We start from the raw sequence: 19,326 nt of genomic DNA on the forward strand, positions 1-19,326 counted from the left end.
TCATCCCCAAAGTCCTTCTTTTGATAAGTCACCCTATGATTTCCCTTGGCTCCAACACCCGCTCCATAAACAAATCAGGGCATAATTTGGGCAAGGAAGTCCTTCTTGAAAGGAGACCTTAGGGCAACCTGAAGGAATTATGGGCCCATATGTCCATCAATCTATTTTAAAACAAGAACAAAACATAGCAAATGTAAGAAATTTTTAAAAAGAAAGCCTCCACTCAAGCTAGCAGACACTAAACAATGACCCAGAGTTGCTATAATTCTTTTTAGAAAAGCATTTCATTTCATTCTTGAAAGCAGTAGAATGGTTAAGGAGTGACTCTGTGTGCCGCCTCCCCCCATTTATGTGCCTCCCAGAGGCCACTTATTTACCAAGCTGCACGCTCAGGGGCTGGAGATGCTGAAGTCAGGTTCAGACCATCTCCCTCTCCCTGGGGCTCTGTTCATCATGCGGTGAAAGGAAGGAAGACATCTTTGGTGCATCAGCAGTGCGGACCATGAACAAGGCCTGAGAACACCAAGGGAGCACCAGGAGGAACTGGGTGACCTGTGGCTCCTTATCTGTGATGCCCCAGCATCCTAAGTGATGCCTTTCCCCAAGGTGGCTGACCTAGGCCACAAAACAGGGCCACTGAGGGAACGATGGAGAGTGCACCAGAGCAACAGGCCAATCTAGGCGAGCCACACCAGGGCTGGAGGGTGCACCAAGGGGATCACTGGGGGGCGGGGGGTGGCAAGAACTTCCAAGTGTGAGTCATGCCCCGCCTCCCCCGCAGAAAGGGGAAAGGGCAGCAAGCAGAGAGTGAGCGCTGTGGCAGGGGCAAGCTGGCTGACCAGCGCCCATGAGAAGCAGGTCTCCCAGTCAGCTAGCTACTCACTGAAGCCTGCACTTGACCAGGCCCTTGAAGGGCAGAGTAGGACATGTGGCTCTAAGTCCAGCACCTTACTGAGTCACCTGAAACTAATTTATCGTCTGCCAGACACAGGAGAGACTGGATTCCCGTGAGCACACCTAGCTTGACCAGGAACCAACTCCCTCCCAAGGCAACTGACTGCAACCTAAGGCCATCAGCTCCCACAAACTGAGTTCCTACTGGGGGTCAGATGCTGGCTGAAACATCTGACAAATCATCGGACTTCCTTCTCACAAGAACCTTAATGAAGCCCGGCGCCGTGGCACACTCCTGTAATCCCAGGGCTCGGAAGGCTGAGGCAGGAGGCTCATGAGCTCAAAGCCAGCTTCAGCAACAGTGAGGTGCTAAGCAACTCAGCGAGACCCTGTCTCTGAATAAAACAGAAAATAGGGCTGGGGATGTGGCTCAGTGGTTGAGTGCCCCCGAATTCAATCCTCAGTACCAAAAGGAAAAAAAAAAGAACCTTAATGAACACACATTCTACAGGTGAGCAGAAATAGCTGTTAGACCCAGGATCAAATTAAACCATTGCTGAACTCCCCAACAGGTGTCCATAACTCAGCAGCCCACCCTTAAGGCCACCATCATTCCAGATGCCACTCCCAGCCCACCGGAAGAACAGAACTTCCAGAGGGTCTGAATGTAGTGGTGCCATTTCCTAAACCCCAAGGAGTCACTGGACATCCTGAAAGAAAAGAGAAAATTTGAGGAAGGTTCTAGAAGGTCCTCTCTACAACTTAATACTCCCCGGTCTGGGAATGTGGGTGGTGGAGGTGATCCCCCCAATTAATCCTTCCTTTCACCGCATGAGGAACACAGCCCCAGGGAGAGGGAGATGGTCTGAACCTGACTTCAGCATCTCCAGCCCCTGAGCGTGCAGCTTGGTAAACGAGTGGCCTCTGGGAGGCACATGCTGGTCTAATCAACTCGCACTGTCCAGGGCTGCAGGTGGTGTTCATGGCCCTCTCCTGACCAGCTCCCCACCTTCAGAGACCTAAGAGTGAATGGCTCTGTTCCAGTCCTCCTCATGACAATCTCGGGGGCAAGGATCAAGCAGCCCACAGACCCTACCACTGCACAAGTGACATAGGCTTCAACAGTCCTAGGATGGTCCTCCATCTGTCCCCTCTGAAACTCCTTTCAGGTCCATGAATAGTCTTTTCTCTGCTTTCCTTTTGGATGGAAACCCGTGGTAAAGCTTTATGCCTCTTCTGCTTTCTCCATGCAAGGTAGGGGGGGAGGGGGGGAGGAAGGAAGGTGGAAAGAGAAGCAGGTGACAACCAGACTGAAGGCAAGAAGACCAAATGATTTCAAATGCACCCCGCCCCACTCCCCAAACACCCAGGGCAGGTGAAGGATCCAAATGTGTGAAAGGCAACTTGTGAACAGAGTAGACAGAGGAGATTGGAGCTTGGAAAGGTGCAAAGGAATTTACAGGCACCTTCAAGGAAATGTGGCTTTAACTCCCCCAGCCAAGAATCTTCTTCCCAAACAGTCCCTCATTCCAAGAGGGGGCCTCTCCCTCCTTTTATTCAAGCTCTAGAAGTGTATGATCAGTTTCCTGGCTGCTCAAAACTGTGGGCTGAAGAGTGCCAGCGCTCTGGTCCCTCTGCAGTCTCCTTTAATTATAAACATTTTAGCTAACGAGCCCGCTGCCAGGCCCAGCTGTTTCTGGGGAGCACAGATTTTGAAGTGTGGACTCCACTTAGCTGCCATTTAAGCCAAGCCAATTAGCTGAGCCTTTTGACTCCGCTGTGCCCGACCTAACCTGAATGTCGTTTTTCCGGTGGCTTTGAAATAGCAGGCTCCTGCACACGCGCGTCCATGCGCATCTGCATTTGGCAGCCACTCTGAGGCAGCCTCCGATCACAGCCAACATCAAAAGCCTGGTTTGTAAGATAAGGTAATATTTGAAGTCCGCTTGGATGCATTCCCCGGTGTCCAGAACAAACCCCCATAAATAAGATATAAGGGAATAAAGATAAATAAATAAATAAATAAATAAATAAATAAATAAATACAACAAATCACGTCACCCTGTGTGGAATGGGAGGAAATCATCTTGTGCTGATTTGGGGACACTCTGAGCAGAAGCAACCTACAAATGTGGCTGACCTTAGTGACAGGAGTAGCTCCACACAGAAAGAGGAGCCAGCCCCCCACGCCGTGGGCTCGGCTTCCTAGTCCTGCCACCTCTGCACGCCAGGCTCTACTTGGGTGGCACAGCGCCACTGCTTCTGATGTCCTTGGCCCCCCCGTGCTCCATCTTCCTATGCCTGATGCCTGGGAGCGGCCCCGCACTCCTTCTGTCCCCAAGGCCCCACGGATTAGGGTTTAGGATTTTGCTGGAAGTCTGGCAGTTAACTTCCAAAAATATTTTAAAAAACAAACAAACAAAAAACATTAGACAATCATTTCTTCCAAGAATACAGGTTCTGAGTGACAGGCTCATAAAACAGCCTTCTCAGAGGCCTATAATGGAGACTCAAATCCCCAGCCATCTTTAACAGGGCTTTTTACTTAGCAGGGGAAAACAGAAGTCAGCAGCAGGCTCTGGAAGAAGGCAATGATTTCTTTAGAAGCCCCTGCCTGCTCTGCACATCCAGGCCTGGCGTGCGGCTCCACCAGTAACCAAGCCCAGGCCAGCCCTGCCCCACCTTCTATCCAGGCTGCCTGCAAAGGCCCCTGGGACTTAATTGGTTCTGTCGCAAATGAGACGATTGCTTCCCTGGGCTTGTGTCTAATGAACTCCAACCTTCTGGAGTCTATTGAAGGCTGCCTGTGACCCCCTCGGTCCCCCTCCCCAGCCCTGTCCCCTCCCAACTCCCAGCAGGGCAGCTGACCCCCCTCACCAAGCCCCTCAGCCCCTGGCTGCCCACGCTGGCCATTGTGAGAGGAGAAACAGCCGGGGCTCTTTTCATGCTTTATGGGGCGCTCCTATTCACTTGCTCAGGAAATTTCAAAGGGGCCTGCTACCCTCTTATCCCCTCTAAGCTCCCCAGATGAACAATGGGCTGAAAGCGATTCAGTGCAGCTTTTCATCCCCACACACTTTATTTCTCGCTTGGCACTCTCATCTGCACGAGGCCCACAATTGGCAGAGCTCTGAAGAGGGGGTCTAATCCCAGTCCTGGGAATCCCGGTGACTGCCCGAGACAGGGCAGATCACACCACCCAGGGCCAGCAGGCCAGAAAGTGCCTCACATCGCACCAAGCTTTTAGTCCATGCCAAGTCTGTTCAGCAAAGAGTGGGGTGACCCCAAGCGACCCATCCCTGGCAGTCAATGGCAGCTTGAGACCTCAGGAACCTCTAAGTGTTAGTAAGCCCCATCCAGTGGACTCTTGGTTCTGGAGACCCTTTGTCCCCCATCATAGGCAGCATGAGACAAATAACCCCAAGTATGGGCGACATCCCACTCCACAGTTGCACTTACAGTCGGTCTACACACTTGGGATGACAGTGAGTCTAACAGTCCGCTCACCTGGTTGGGAGAAGGCTCTAAACCACCCATAGCTGCCAAAAGGATCAGAGCAGACACCATGAACCCTCAGGTCTCTGGGCCTCACAGGAACTCTCTCTAGGCTGCCTGGTTCACTCACCATGGACCAAGACAGCTACACCTTGTGACACCCTGTTGTAACACCCAGAGGTTCTGCCACTAGGAGCCCCAAGGTCGGTGCTGTGCCTGACAGAAAGCTGCCAGGTGATGGATTCTCCCATTTGTCTGTGTGCTTGTGTTCTTCACTGGCCTCCACACTATCTCCTGCTACCCAGGATCAGTGGCCTGCAAGTCTTTCCGAGTCCTGAAAGTGGATTCCCCACACTTGAAGTCCACAAAGTGCTTCAGCTAATGCAGAGAGGGGCGAGAGCTTTTGTGTCACTTCTAAACGATAAAGTGGAAGGCTGTAGGGAGAGCTTCCTCCTACTCCACCCAAACCTCTTTTTAAAAAAGCATTTTGATCACTAGTGAAAAGAAACCCAAAGTGACTTAAAGATCTCAAGAACAACTAGTCACATCAACACCGCTCATGGTAAAAATGTTCACACTGGGAAAAAAGAAATGCTCATGCTCAGAGAAGACACGGGGGGCAAAGGGCGGGGGCCACATCAGGCAGGGATCGCTGTTCTGCTTTTGCAGAGTGGTCAAGGATGCAGCAGGATTTCCTACCTTGGCGTCAAGTCACCAGGACCTGCCTACCTTTCTGACTGGGTCTTGTGAGGATCAAACAGAAGCAAGTATGAGGCCCACACCCGAGTTATCTCATCATGAACCCAAAATAACACCTCGGTGATGGGCACTGAAATGCAGCCAGGACCAGGAAGCAAGCCAAAAATAGTCTCTAAGAAATCTAAACAGAAGCCTCACAGTCTTAAGTAAACTGCATTGGACTTAGAAGGCTCCCTCAAAGCCTTCATTCAGTTCCAACTTACTCTTATTTTACACGTAGCACTCAGACTCCCACACAATCCACAAATTAATAAATGCGTAAGAGTATTACTTGGACAAGGACAGTAGGTAGAACGACAAGCACAAGGACAGTAGGTAGAACGACAAAGAGAAAAATGACCTACAGGGGGGATCAATACATGTAGGGGCAGGTGGCCCCATAGAACCCCACAGCCTATGAGGTGATGGTACAACACAGTATGAACACAGATCTTGATATTAATTTTTTTGGATTATCAAGAAATAAACTATGCCTTGTCTAATACTACTCAGTGAAGATAGATCAAATTGCATTATGAGAAATATGTCCATCAAAGAATAATTTTTCTCAAGTATGGATACTCAAAGCGCTCAGTGAATATGGGAACCCGAAACCTTTCATTCCTCCACAGCAGATGAACCACTGCTTGCTCTGTGTTCACTAGTGCCAAAATGCTGTTCTTTTATTAAAATGGAATTTTTCACTTAGGGATCTCTCGTCTTTTACTAACAAGGGAATTTGAGGTAACATAATAAAAGCCACCAGGAAAACCAGTAGCAGAGTCCCAAGCTAGCCTCCTCGACGTTCCCTATGCCACAGGCCACGCAGCAGTGGCCAAGAGAAACCAGCTAGTCTCTAACCAAAGGGAAGAAGAGACCTCCAGTTTAGGAAGCCAGGAAGAACAGATAAATAAGCAGGCAGACCCAACACCACTCAATGGGTTTGGTTCGCCTTTCAAAACTGTTTCCTTAGCAGGCAAAATTCTGGCTCCAGAACATTTGTTGAAAAGCCTCAAAGACCATTTTTGGAATGGTAATTCCCAACTCAATGTTGGATAAAGAACCTTTGGGGAATTGTACCTATGCCCAGGGTCCACCTGAGTCTCCTGAATCAAAACCTCAAAGGATGGCAGGAAATGGGGACCCCTGCTCCCACACACCCCTACAAGACCCATGAAGAACTGCTCTCCATCAAGAGAACTACAGCTTAACTTCAAATGACCTCAAACTCAAAGCAGGACCTCACCAGGTGACCTCCTGATGCCATCAAACTTGGATTACTTAAAATAAATAAATAAATAAAATCACTCACCTGCAAATGACCCCAAATCAGGTCCCACTTTGAAGAAGCCCCTACTCAGAATCTCCAGATTCTACAGTCCAGCCTCCACCAACATTTACTGGACTGAACAACGTCCACTGGAACATCTCCATGTGGGCACTATACACACGGTGTCCCTTTAGGAGATACCTGGCTTTCTGAACCACCCCACTTCGATGCCTTTTCCTCAAAAACACAATGAACACTAAACGTGAACCCTTGCAGCTCCTCCTGTGTCCCACTTGATGTTTTGAACCTGCATTTCAAGCCCAGTCAAGGCCAACTGCTCCCACAGGGAGAACCAGAAGGCAGGTTTTGAAACTCCAGGAGTGCTCATCTTGACCTTCTGCTGGACTTCGGTTTTCTTCTGCTAACGTGCCACCTCAACTTCCCTTTGAAAGCTCACAGCTTAATGCCAACCATGTCACTCCCCTCAACCAGAGCCACGGCACTGTCACACTCCCCTGCATGGAACCAAGGTCCACACTCACACAGATGGGAATGCCAAGCCAGGGGAGGAGGAGAGGAAACGGGGGAGTGGCCAGGTACTCACACACTGCTGTCCGTCAAGGACATGGAATCATCTGTCAGCGCATCACTGGAAATCTCGCTGTCATTAGCGCTGGTGGCTGGTGCAAAGACACAGCCGGAACCCATGTGATATGGATTGACAGGGTCGCTCCTCTTGAGGGACCTGTGGAAAAGCACAGTCAGAGGGTGGCCACTGATGGTCAGTGGAAATCCAGATCATCAGGTGAGTACACAATCCCACACCTGTTCCATGCCTCCTGCTGCCCAGGTCCAGGTGGGCCACAAAAGGGAGGCCCATCAGCCAGTGAGTCACCCTGAGGAGAGGCAGGCTGGGTCCCCCCCGCCACCCCCCGTCAGTAGGTGTCTGCCACAGCACAGAACTCCCGAGGAAGTCCAGGGGGTCCTACAGAGTCCTAAATACACACCTGCAAAGAAGGCGTAGACTCTGCTCTGCTCTAGGAGACTGTGATAACAGAGGGGAACAAGTCAGTGGATACAGGGGTCTTTCTCCCCCCTCTCCATACCAAGCCTGGCCAAAACAGTGCAATGGCAGGCCCCAAACATCCCAAGCATCTTCCCTCTCTGTCTGGTCTGTTAGCCCTAGAGATGTGAACAACTGGGGGCCTGATTGGCCCTCTGGCTTTGATCCTGGTTCCAAAGCAGGCCAGACGGATAGGGCAATGTTAGGGCTCCCTTGGCCCCTGTGCCGGGCCTCTGTCCTGCCCCTTCCCCCATCCAGGCCTTCCTTCCCCAGGGCTGGCTGAGGCCAGCAGGACTGAAGTGAGCAGCACAGCTGTTTTAAAAGGAGGCCCAGGCCCCTCCTCCGGGGTCTCCAGCCCTTTTGTCTCAGTGGCCTCTGGGTCCCCATGGCTCTCTCTTGATCTCCTCCCAGAACAACCAGTGTGCCCCTCTCCTGCTGGGCTGCATTCCTCTTGTGTCACCAGCCAGGGAGTTCAGTGGGGGAAGGGAGATAGGTCAACAGGCTGCAGGAAGGGACCCTTCCGAAAGTCCCTTCAAGCCTAGTGTACCAAGACCCTACCATGCCCCGCAAGGGCAAGCCGGCAGCAAAGAGCTCCACTGGAGGAGAAAGGAAGGCTCCTCCCCTTAGAACACATTCTATCAGGCCACAGAAGATAGTCCACAAAGATAGCCTTGGGGCTAGCAAGAAGAGGGGTCCATGAGAGGTCAAGGTGAGCCACCAACAGGTGCTCACCGAGCTCCTACTCACATGTGTCCAGCACCCTGCTGGGCTCTGGGTGTTCACAGTCCCCAGGTTCTGGTCTCCTGGCCTGGTGGGCACATCACCATCACGTGGGGGGTATCAGGAGGGAGGCAGGCCTAGTGTTATCAGGAGCACAAAGATGACACACATTGCCCTGGGGACGGAGAGCTGTGCTGTGCCCCTTTTATAGCTGAGGACCTTGGTAGTGCCCTGGTCAGAGCCGGAGCTGGCGGGCATGGCGCTGGTTCATCCAGCTCTCACTGAACCTTTCTTTCTGCCTCTTAATACAAACACAGTCTCAACCTTTTGGAAAGTTCTAGAATACAAGGCAGGGCATGAACAACCTGATACATGATATCAGGTGGCCCAAATGACAGACAGGAAGTTTCTAGCAGGGATGGTTGGGGCCAGCTCCCTGGGATGGGTGGAAATGAGGTGCATCATGATGAATGAGCAGGAATCCAAGGAAAAGACACCCAGGACTGAAGGACAGCAAAGCTTTCCCCCGACCAGAGAGAGCAGGGTGCAGGACAAGGAAGGAGGCCCTAGGTGCAGGGCTAGTGTCGGTCTGCCTGGGACGGGGAGGGGCCCAAAGGCTGGGGGCAGCAGGCACGGGGTAGGGAGGAGGGAGAGCAGGATGTGGGGCCCAGGGTTTGCCACCAGGTGGGACTAGAAGGAGGGCAAGTGCAAGCCGGGAGCCTCGTGGGAAGCTGTTGCCACATTTGGTGGAAGGGCAACAGGGGGCAGTGGGATGGAAAAGGAGAGCCTGCCAGCTGCGTGTGCCAAGAGCTACCCCCGCAGACACACTGGAGTGAAGCTCTAAGCTCACCTGCCGCCCTCAGTTCAGAAACGTTAATGACCAGGAACACCACTGACCAACCAACCACTAGGCATGCTCCTGAGGGGACAGGGTCTTTGTCACTACTCCCCAGCACCAAGAACAGGGCTGGTACACAGCAGGTTAACAGCTGCTGTTTTCAAATCCTCAAAACCACCCAAGGAGGTCCCCAAGCCTTAAATGGGCCAAGTACCTTATCAAGGCCACCCCCCTGGAGACTTGGTTGGAGCGGCTGAGTGTCAGCTGGGACCTGCCCTTGTTCTAAGGCACTAGGCTGGAGCAGAAAGCCAGACCTTAGAGATGCCACACAGGCGTGGAGTTAACCAGCAGGTGCAAACATGCTGCATACTTTTGTGACTGAACTGCCCCAAGGACACTGGCCTTGTCCACCTAACTGTAGAGGCTGAAAGTCTTGCCACCTCCTGGGCCTTTCAGCAAAGACTCACGGGGAATGGTCAGTCTCCCGTGCACCCCTGCACCCCATGCTTTCTGAACAAGCAGAGAAAGGCTGTGAACACAGGCCGCCGCGGGGGGGCTTGGGGAAAGCACCGTCCCAGCCCATGAGGAACTCAAGAGGAGGATGCTCCCAGCTCACCCTCACCCTGAGGCAGAACCAGAGGGAGTGGCCTTCACAAGTCAGAGAGAAGAAAGGACTTCTACCTGGCCAGAGAGCTGTGAGTGGGAGTGGATGAGGGCAGGCCAAAGAACCACCCAAGTCTACACTGCCCCAGTTCCCAGCTCTCTAGGGCTCGCAGGTGGGGGCCCTGCCTCACAGCAGGTGAACAAGATTACCTCTTTGTAGGTAGGTTCTGTACACTCTTGACAGGGACCAGAAGTCAGAGACTGGGACTGGCCTGCTGGACCAAGGAGCAGCCGCCCACGTTGGGGGGCACCCACCTGAGAAGTGAGCAGGTCAAATGTGGCCACCTATGCTATGCTCTCCCCCGCTAACGGGCCAGGCAAGGGCGCTGTGATTGGAGGTGTCACAGTCACACTCCAAAAGAGCCAACCACCAGCAAAAACAACTGTCCTCAAAAGTGCTACGGACTTCTCCCACAGGATTTACCATGACTTAGCTCCACAGAGCGCTGGCCCCTTTCCTGTCCAATGTCTGTCTCATGTACCAGACTGAGCACTTCATGAGGGGTTCGGCCCTGTTTGCCACGTGTCTCCAACACCAAAAGTAGTTGGTGGCACGTGGCAGCTCAAAACTCGGTTAAGCCTTCTTCAAAGACCTAGATCCAAACAGATTGCTAAAAAGTTTGAAAAGAGGAACAGCAAGATCAGAGAAACCAGAGCAGCCGTAAACAGCACTCAAACACTTTCCTCCCTTGGTCCTGCTATCTTGGTGGCATTAACACATCAACAATGCCTCAGATGTAAGACTTATATTTCTGCCTCCACAGGGAGAAAATGACTCAATAGAAATTCCTTCCTCCCCAGCAAAAAAAAGACACCTAACTCAAACCCCATGTGCACAGAGTCCCGCCCATTCTTTCACACATGGATCCCAAAATAAACTCAGCTCCCTCCACTTCTAAAATAGAGGGCTACTGTGTGGCCAGTAATTAAAACTGGAATACACTGCTCTCAACTCAGTTGACTGCAATAAAGTACTTGGATTTTCCTGCAGTCATAACAAGATGAAGCAGAGGAAGGAGGTAAGGTTGTGGGGAGACGGAAACTCAATTTTGAAGTGCCCAGAACTTTCTCAAAAGGACCACTTAATTTTAAGAAAGCAGATTAGAGCTGTTTTCTTGTGATTACTTAAAAAAAGGGGGGGGGGGACCTCGACCATGCTACAGAAATTGCACCCAGATGCTTTGATTCCTTCTTCCTAGGCTTCCAGTTGCTGCAAGGACTTTACATTCCTACAGAGCGCAGAGGCCTGGGGCACATATGGGTATGCTCTTTGCACCGGGCGTACATCCACACCCACAGCCTTCCTCTGCCACTTCAGTATGCAGAGGGGTTTCAGCTGTCAGAGAGCAGAGGCTCCTGGGAGCTCAACGGATGTGAGTGTTTGTGGCTAGCCCACTCTTCTCTCATCTCCACAAGATGATGAGATGCTCTGCCGCAGCCCCTCCCCACAGCCGGGAACAGAGGCTCCCTACAGAGAGCCCACAGAACCATCCTCAGGGCCTCCTTACAGGGCCCTTTACAGCAATGCGACTTAAAGATGACTTGCTTCCAAGCCGGTGCTAAGGCTTCCAAGAGTCTCTGACAATATACTTACAAAGTCCCTGCCCAAAAGGCAACACCCACTTCAACAGCATTTTTGAAGGCAAGATCAAGGGGTGTGCAGTGAGGGGTCAGTGCCTTTTGGAACCAGGCAAAGTTTGACAAGTGTATCTTAGCCAAAGGCCTTCACCGAGTTTCATCCTCTGATTGCTGACTACTGCTTCCTGCATATCTTTCCAATGGCATCATTTTCTTTGATAACTGAAGCCAAGATTGATTCCAATGGCTTCACACAAAAACGGGCCTCATCAGCGAGTTCTTTCAGAGAACAGGAAGCACTTGGAGCCAGCAGAGGGCCATCTGCTGGGCCCAGTGGATTTTAAGTGAGGCCAGAGCAGAGGGCCCAATCCAAGGCAGATGAGCCCTGCCTGGGGCCCGGGCAGAAAGGGAAGCAATGCTCTGTGCACCCAAGACTGTATCCCCTGCCCAAAATAAATGCTGGGCTGACAGCCCACACCCGCAGTCCCCTCAGCCCACACCCCGACACTGTGTGTTTGTGTGCCGGGGTTTTTACACGTGCTCCTACCAACAGGTCACTTTTACACTCAGTTATTTATAGAGACCATCAAAAGCCTAAGCATCCCACTCAACCACTAGCAAACCAGAGCCCTTCCTTCTGAGGATAATTCCTGCTCTTCCGTCCCAACTATTTATATTAAACCTGACACCAAATCAGTAAGGACGCAAACAAGTCATTAAAAATGAGGCTCCTGTGAGTGCCCAAGGTAAACACAGGGCTTGGAAGGCTGGCCAGTGCCCTGGGCATCTGGCTGCCAAGACTCTCGACAGTTGACCAGAGACCCTCGGCAGGGCTCCTGTTCTGTTTCATTTAGTTTACAGAAGTAACTTCCTATGCCCCTCCTGTGTGCCAGGCACTCTGCACGATGAGGAAGTGGATGCAGGGGTGGGCTTAGCACCAAGAGTCAGTGGATGCCTGCAGCACAGGAACTGGCTGGAGAGACGCGCTTGAGCAAGTCCAACAAGCAGCAAGCGCTGAGGCCTGGGAAGGGGAACCTACAAAACCTCACAAGGAAAAATGGGCCAAAACCTAAGAGCTACTCTTTAAAAGTGATATGCCAACTCGGTGCCCTTTTCACATCCCCAATTACGGTTAATTATACCAATTATAACACTTTATATCTTTTCAAAATGCTTCCCTTTACAAAGGGCTTTTGTGTTTATTATTTTGATCCTGAGAATAGCCCTATGACTATGACAGAAGGATCATGCCAACCAGTTTTACAGATGGGCACATTAGGTTCAAAGTCTTCAATATTAGTTTCAGAAACATGAACAGGGCTGGAACCAAGGGTCGGGATAACTCCCAATACACTTTCAGCAAAGACTTGATGAGAATGATCAGTCTCCCGTGCATCCCTGCACCTCGTGCTTTCTGAATAAGGAAAGGCTGTGAACACAGGCCGCGGGGGGGCTTGGGGAAAGCATCTCCCTTGGTGGGACTGTACCCACACTCAAATATCTTGAATGTTAAAATGAAATCAGATCATGTGGGTATTCTTAAATTCTCTGACACTGCTCAGGGAAGACAGACAGGCTGCATACAGTCCAGGTGAAACGCTTCATTCCAACCCAACAGTGGGAAGATCACACATGAATCTAGTATGAGAACGCTCAGCCAATGAACAGCCATCCTCTATCCATCAAGGGTGTCCCCAGTTTACAACCAAGAAGGCAGCACTGAAAAAAGGATCTTCTACCCTGTCTTGGGACCTCAACAGCTTCTCAAGAGCAATCTCAGATTTGGTGCTGGAAATACCCCAGAAGAAGTCTTAGAGAGAGGGAAAAGCAAACCAGGCTCTCTCCTGCCCATGCACAAGGAGAAGAGTGCTCTCCTCCTGTTGGCATCCCAAACCACACTGTGCTGTTTGCAAAGGTGACAATCAGGTTGAGACACAGAAGCTCCACTGTCAGAAGGCCTCTGGGAAAGCAGCTTTGTCACAGGCCTTCAGGCCTCTCAGCTCTGACCACAAGTGAGTGGGAGGGCAAGGAGGCCAGCAGAAGAGGTTTACCCAGTGTCATCATGATGGAGCAGCGCACAGTGGCAGGTGTTCAGTGACTTCGCTCCTTCAGGGGCCAGAAACAGTATTCCAAAACAACCTGACTCCCTAAGCTTAGAGGTGCTGAAAGAACTCCTTCATGTGGGGCTGGGGCTGTAGCTCAGGCACTGGGTTTGATCCTCAGCACCACATAAAAAACAAATAAAGATACTGTGTGTTTATCTACAACTAAAAAAAAAATTAAAAAAAAAAAAAAAGAACTCCTTCATGTGATCCTGTACTTCCTTGCAAAAGCCAATCCTGTTCAATTGAGGTATAGACCAGATGTCTGAGCATTGGTAAACTGGCTGCCAAGGCTGTGAGGGCGCCCCCTGGTGGATAGAGAATGAGCCTGCCATTGTCTCTCATTAACCGGCAAAGCCCTTGGCTGCATCTAATCATAGCCTGCTAGGCTCAAACCTAGGGACCCCAACCTGAGAGGCTGAAGATATACTATCTGGTGCCTAACCTCTCCTCCAGTACTGGACAATGGAGGCCACACCCTTCAGAGAGGGGGAAATCTCCAGGCAGCTACATAGCAGACCAGGGTCCATAACATTAAGATCTACAGGGAAAGCAAAATAAGCCATTTAGATGGCAATCAAGTATGGCCCCACCTCTTCCCTTGCATGTCATAAGCAAACCTAGGACCAAGAAATGCATTCTCTTGTCAGATATTAGGAAGTGGGAAAGGGCAAGGAAACAGGAAAACTCAACCTTAAAGGAGATCTTAAGTTGCCTGCAAAGATTGAGAATCTTAAGAATTGACCATTCTGCAAAGGATTTTGTCTTTGAAGCTTCAAAAGGAGAAAATATTCTAGGGCCAGTCCTCCTGGACCAAGGTCTCTTCTCCATCAGCACTTAGCAACAAAATCAACTGAGGTCTGACTCTTGGGCTCTAGGCATTGAAAAACTTCAATTCATAAACCAGCAGAGTCCAAAGCTAAGGGACCTTCCCAGGGTTAGAAGGGTTTGTGTTGGGGTAAGTATCTACAAAGAGAACCACAAGTTTGGTCGTTAAGCCAAATGCTGGCTCTTATCTTAACATAAAAAAGTTCAAAGGATCCCACTTACCCCTCGATGGGTGCACACATTATTTCCTGTGCCTCCACCACAACCCAGCTTCCTCCCTAGCCATGTTAATTCCCCTCTGCTGATTAGTGGTGGAATGACCCCTTCCCAAACCGGTGCTTAGTGGGTCTGGTGACTCAGAGGCATCAAAAGCTGCTGTCCTCTCTCTGTCTCTGTCTCTCTTTCTCTTTCTCTCTCTCTCTCTCTCAACCCCTTCTGAGGCTCTAGCCCAGGATAATAAGTAACCTACATTAATGAATACTGCCTGCTACTGTTTGAAGTCAGCACTGGAAGACTTCGGTATTTAGCTGTGCCTGCATCATCTCCACCCACCCCCTTAAACAACAAAACCAAGATCAAAGGGTTCTGGCCAGCAGTCCTAGATCTCAACAGACCTCTGTCAGCCTCTGCAGCACATCCATCCATCCATCCATCCAACTTAATTCAAAACATCTGTAAAGTCCAGATCAGCCTGCAAGCCCCGCCCCCACCCGCCTCTTCCAAAGTCTTACCTGTATCCATTTTCAATAGTCTCTGTGGACCGCACACTCGCTGTGGCCCTCAGGGTTTTGCTGGACAAGCCAACCACAGTGGGTGAAAGTTTGCACTTGAAGTCGGCACAAGTCCATTCCTCTTCTTCATTCAAGGTGGGGAGGTAGCCACACAAGACCTTTAGGCTCCCGAGTCCAGCATTACTCATGTAAGCTGTGTTCTCTCCCCCACTCCTCACATATTCGAGGTATATATCAGAAGTCAAAAACATCTGGTAGGCATTTTCCTCCATCACCGATTGGATCTCAGTCTGTGCCTGGTCAAACATGATGGAGTCAATCTGTTGCTTCTTGATGCCATCTCTTATGTAGGTCTTGGTGGCAGGTTTCAGTTGCTTGGAGACAATGCTGTTGTTCTCAATGTACCTCTTGTAGATTGCTTTGGCTACTCTCAAAGTTTTGGTATCCTTAAGGTTCATCTGCCTGAATCCATTGCAGGCAAACCAGAAGTCTAAAGTATCCACACATTTCTCCCTCTCCAGGAAAGTCCGAAAGAGGTAAGCACCGTCTTGGTCGCCCAACAAGCAGTGCAGGGACTTGGTCCATCTAGTCAGAGGGGAATCCGGGGATGCCCGTCCCTCGGGCTCCCCCAACCCATCTTCATTTCGCCTGGTGTTTGAGGCGACAGGCATGAGTTTAGCGGCCTGGCCCTTGCCCATCCCCAGCTGGCAGGGTGGGGTCTCCCCTTCTTCCCCTGGAACCGGGGGCCGAGGGGCATCCTCGCGGAAGCTGCTGCTGGGATCCGGGAGGCGAGTCACCAACACAGCGCTACTCATAGTGAGGAAGCTCTTCTACTGAGTTGGGATTTTTTTTCTTCCAGTTCCTCTCAGCAATCCGCGTGGTCTCTCTCTTTCTCTCTCTCAAGTCAGCAGGGGCTCATCTGAGCCTCCTCTCTGGGAAGAAAAGGAAGGGGGGAGGTGGGGAGAGAGAAAAGGGTATTGATCTAATCAAAACCAGATCTACCCAACATCAAAGCAAGAAAGTAAACAGGCTTTTCAACTCCTCAAATTCAAATCAAGCAACCCCACTATCCGTGAGGTGCTCATCTCAAGTATCCGAAGCTGCTTTTTCAAAGGCGAAATCTGAGCTTCCCTCACCCTTTTTCAGGGGTAGTGGAGCTGGGGAAGGGGCGGAGAGGACAACACGGGAGGTGTAAGACACAACTTTCCAAATACCGGCTCAGCCCTAGGGCACGCACGTAGGGGCAGCCCAGTCCGCCCCCCTCCGAGAGCATCAACTCCTAGGAGGCACACTCCCAGCCGTCGGGCTGTGTGCAGGTGATGTCAATTTCGGTTAAAATTGCCCCGCTCAACTCTGCACAGATAACTAGAGCTCCAAACGTGCCCTTCCCCGGCATCTGGTTCCCATTCCTCCCATCCGCCCCCTCCCAGTGCGCTCCCCCTTCCACTCCTTAAAAATATGGAAGATCCCAGCCCAAAAGAAGCCCGCCCAACACAGATGGAATGGGGCTCCCACACTTCCAGATTCAGTAGGCACCTTCTCCCGTCCCAGGTGCAAATGTTGCCGCCCCCCCACACACACACACACGCACGCCAAGAATCCATCTCAGGCTATACCTCTGTCTTACCCGCTCCCCAAACCAGAAAGCAGATCACTCAGATGAGACTGGTCTTGGAACTTTGCAAAACAGCTGAGAAGCCTCAGAACCCGTCGCTCCCTTACCTCTAACCCGCCTCCCTGAGTCGCGAACCCTACAAAACCAGATCAGAAGCGGTCTCACGCTACTACTGCCTGTGCCAAGAATCCCGAACTCCACTGACCTCAAAGCCCAAAAGGGGGAAAAAACCCCAAAGTCTTATCTAACCAATAAACAAGTCGCTTTCCCTAGCACGGGAAGGATCGAACTAAGAAGGGTAGGGGCGGTCCGGGTGGACTGCCGGCAGAGGGGCCGGGGACCTGGCCCTGGGTGGGTACATGCCGCCCGGGCCTGGGACCTCAGGACGCCGTGCTGGGCAACGCCGCCTGTGGAGCGGCAGGGCTGCGGGTGGCGCCGCGCACCCGGGAGGAGGGGAGGTGGGGCGGCCCCGTTACCTGCCAGACGAAGGCCGCCGAGGCCGGGCTCTCATCTCCTCCGAGCCCCTCCGGCCCGGCCCCCCAGTCCAAACTCAACCGAACACCTCCAGAGCCCGGGGGAACGAACCGCAGAGCGTGGAGTCCGAGCCCCAGGAGGGGCGAGCAGCGACCCGAGCTCGGGCGGGGGTCGGTCCCCAGCGCCGCGGTTCGCAGCAAAGCCCGCAGAAAAAGCACGGAAAGCAGCCGCCTAGTCCAGAAATGGCGACGCGCGGAGTCGCTGCCTCTCCGCAAAAGGGGCCTGGGAGACCCGGGGCGCGGGGCCCGGACGGGAGGAAGGGACGCGGGCACCCCAGGCTCGGGCCGGTCCAGCGCGCAGACTGAGCCTCCGCCAGCGCTCAGGGCCCCTTAGCGCGGACCCGCGGCTGGGAGGGGAGAGGAGAAGGGAGAGAAGTGGGAGGGGAGCACCGGGCGGGGGAGAGGCGGGGGAGGGGGCGGAGGGGAGCGAAGGCGGGGGTGGGGGCGGAGGGGAGGGTAAGCGGGGGGGGCGCCGCCGCCCTTTCATCCCACCTTCCAAAGGCACTCCCGCGTACACTCACTCCCCGACTCACATCCATAACCACAGCTACACGACCCCCGAGGGGGATGTGCGCCCTCCGCCACTTGGAGAAGTCTCCCTGCCCGGCCCCCAGCCACCCGGCTCCCGCAATGGGGAGGGGGCTTCGGCGCAGGACGCTCGGGGTGGCCCGGCCAAGCCCCCTGGAGTGCTGGGCGCCTGTCGGGCAGCTCCCCTACGCGCCTGCCCAGAGCGAGCCCCGAAATAGCCGGCCTGCCAACTTCAAAGGGCCGCCCCGCACATCAAAGCGCGCGAGCCGCCCGGCCGCCGCGGCCTCGTCACTCACCATTGATCCGCGCGCGCGCTCCGCGGCGAGACCTCGCAGGCACCCCGGGCAGGGCCCCGGCCCCAGCCCCCGGCTTCGCTCGCAGAGGCAGTCCCGGGCCCCCCCGGGCCGGCCGGGGTGTCGGAGAACATAGGGAGTCCGCGGCAGGGGAGGGGGTGCGGGGAAACGACGATCCCGGATTAGAGCGAGGTCTCCGCGGGGGAGGGGAGAGGCGCCCGCCGCCCCTTTTATGCAAACGATCCGAGCGGGCCTCCGCCCCCGCCGCGGCCGCCCCTGGCCCCTCCGGCCCCCGCCCGGCCCGGCTTTCAACACAGGTCCTGTTTCCAGCAGTCACTCGGCGCACCAAATGTCCTCCGGGCGCTTCCAACAAAAACTGCGCTGTGGATTTAACTGTGCACTTCAAAGGCGCGAGCCGAGCGCACGGTCCTGGAAGGGAGGTACTCGCCGGCCGCACCCGGCCGCCCCCCGCGCCCGCCGTCCCGGAGCCCGCCGCCCGGCCCGCACCCCCTGCGTGCCCTGCCTCCGGCCCGCTGGGCCCCCTCCTGTCGCCCGCGCCCACTACACAGCCCGACACGACCTCGTCCTGGTCCTAGGGGGCTTTCCTTGAGCTGCTACTCTGGGGCCCCGCCGCCGCCCCCACCTTTTACAGCAGGGCTTTCGACCCGGGAGGCGGGCGCCGCGGTCGCCAGGCAGCCCCCAAATCCATCGCGCTGCGGGGTTATTTTTATTTCCCGGCTCTCGGGCTGTTACTGAGTTGCCAGGACCTTATCAAAGCGCAGCCGGCTCCAGCCGACTCCCCCGGGCCGGGCTTGGGAGCCAGTGATCCCGCCGCGCCAATCACAGCGGCGCTCGGCCGGCCCGCGCCGCCCGCCTTAAAGGGACAGCGCCCCGCGCCCGCCCGGCCCCGCCCCGTCCCGCCCCCGCCGCACGCTCCGCTCCCGCGTTAACTCTTCCCCAGCCCTCTACCGCCCCTAGTCAGCCCCCCGCGGCCTCCCGGGCGTTCTCTGCCGGAGTTCTGATTCGGTCTTTCAAGTTCTCCGGCCTCTTTGCTCTTGTCTCCTCCCCCTGCCTGCCCTCAACTGCTCTGGAATGCAACAGTTTCTTATAACAATCTGGCCATCGCAAGAACTGCAAGCAAGCAGATTTTTTTTTTTCTATCATCAAACATTTTCCACCTCTGTTCAAGTTTCCCTGGGAATTTGTGCTCGGAGGAGCTTGGAAAGGGAGTTTTTGCCCTGGAATCGACTGGCCAAGTGCCGTAGGGCGCACGCCGGCCCGAACGCGGAAGGCACTCCAGGAGTGTGAACGCTTGCACGCATTAATCTGAGTTTGGGTAAATAACAGTTTGCGGACGATTTGCGTTTGTGCATGTGTGAAGATGAGACTGTGAATGTTCTAACTCAGGCCTGAGTGCTGGAGACGCGCCCTGACACT

The 19,326-nt window shown here is 53.5% G+C and overlaps 1 protein-coding gene across 4 annotated transcripts in view; it reads right to left on the reverse strand.

Annotated features, from left to right (window-relative positions):
• Axin2 (axin 2) overlaps positions 1 to 18,619 on the reverse strand; it is a 30,220-nt gene extending 11,601 nt beyond the window's left edge. For 2 of the 4 annotated variants that reach the window (XM_076869671.2, XM_076869667.2), the window contains exons 1-3: positions 17,893 to 18,099; positions 14,921 to 15,852; positions 7,002 to 7,142 (exon numbers count right to left, since the gene is read on the reverse strand). In XM_076869671.2, the coding sequence (XP_076725786.1) occupies positions 7,002 to 7,142; positions 14,921 to 15,735 (956 nt within the window). In that variant the 5' untranslated portion in view covers positions 15,736 to 15,852; positions 17,893 to 18,099. Of the gene's footprint in view, positions 1 to 7,001; positions 7,143 to 14,920; positions 15,853 to 17,011; positions 17,172 to 17,892; positions 18,100 to 18,532 lie in introns of those variants that run through there. The other 2 variants (XM_076869670.2, XM_076869669.2) reach the window with 2 other exon arrangements.
• Positions 18,620 to 19,326: the final 707 nt, after the last annotated feature.

The sequence above is a fragment of the Callospermophilus lateralis genome, chromosome 11, assembly GCF_048772815.1.
Source record: "Callospermophilus lateralis isolate mCalLat2 chromosome 11, mCalLat2.hap1, whole genome shotgun sequence".
Classification (NCBI taxonomy): Eukaryota; Metazoa; Chordata; class Mammalia; order Rodentia; family Sciuridae; genus Callospermophilus; species Callospermophilus lateralis.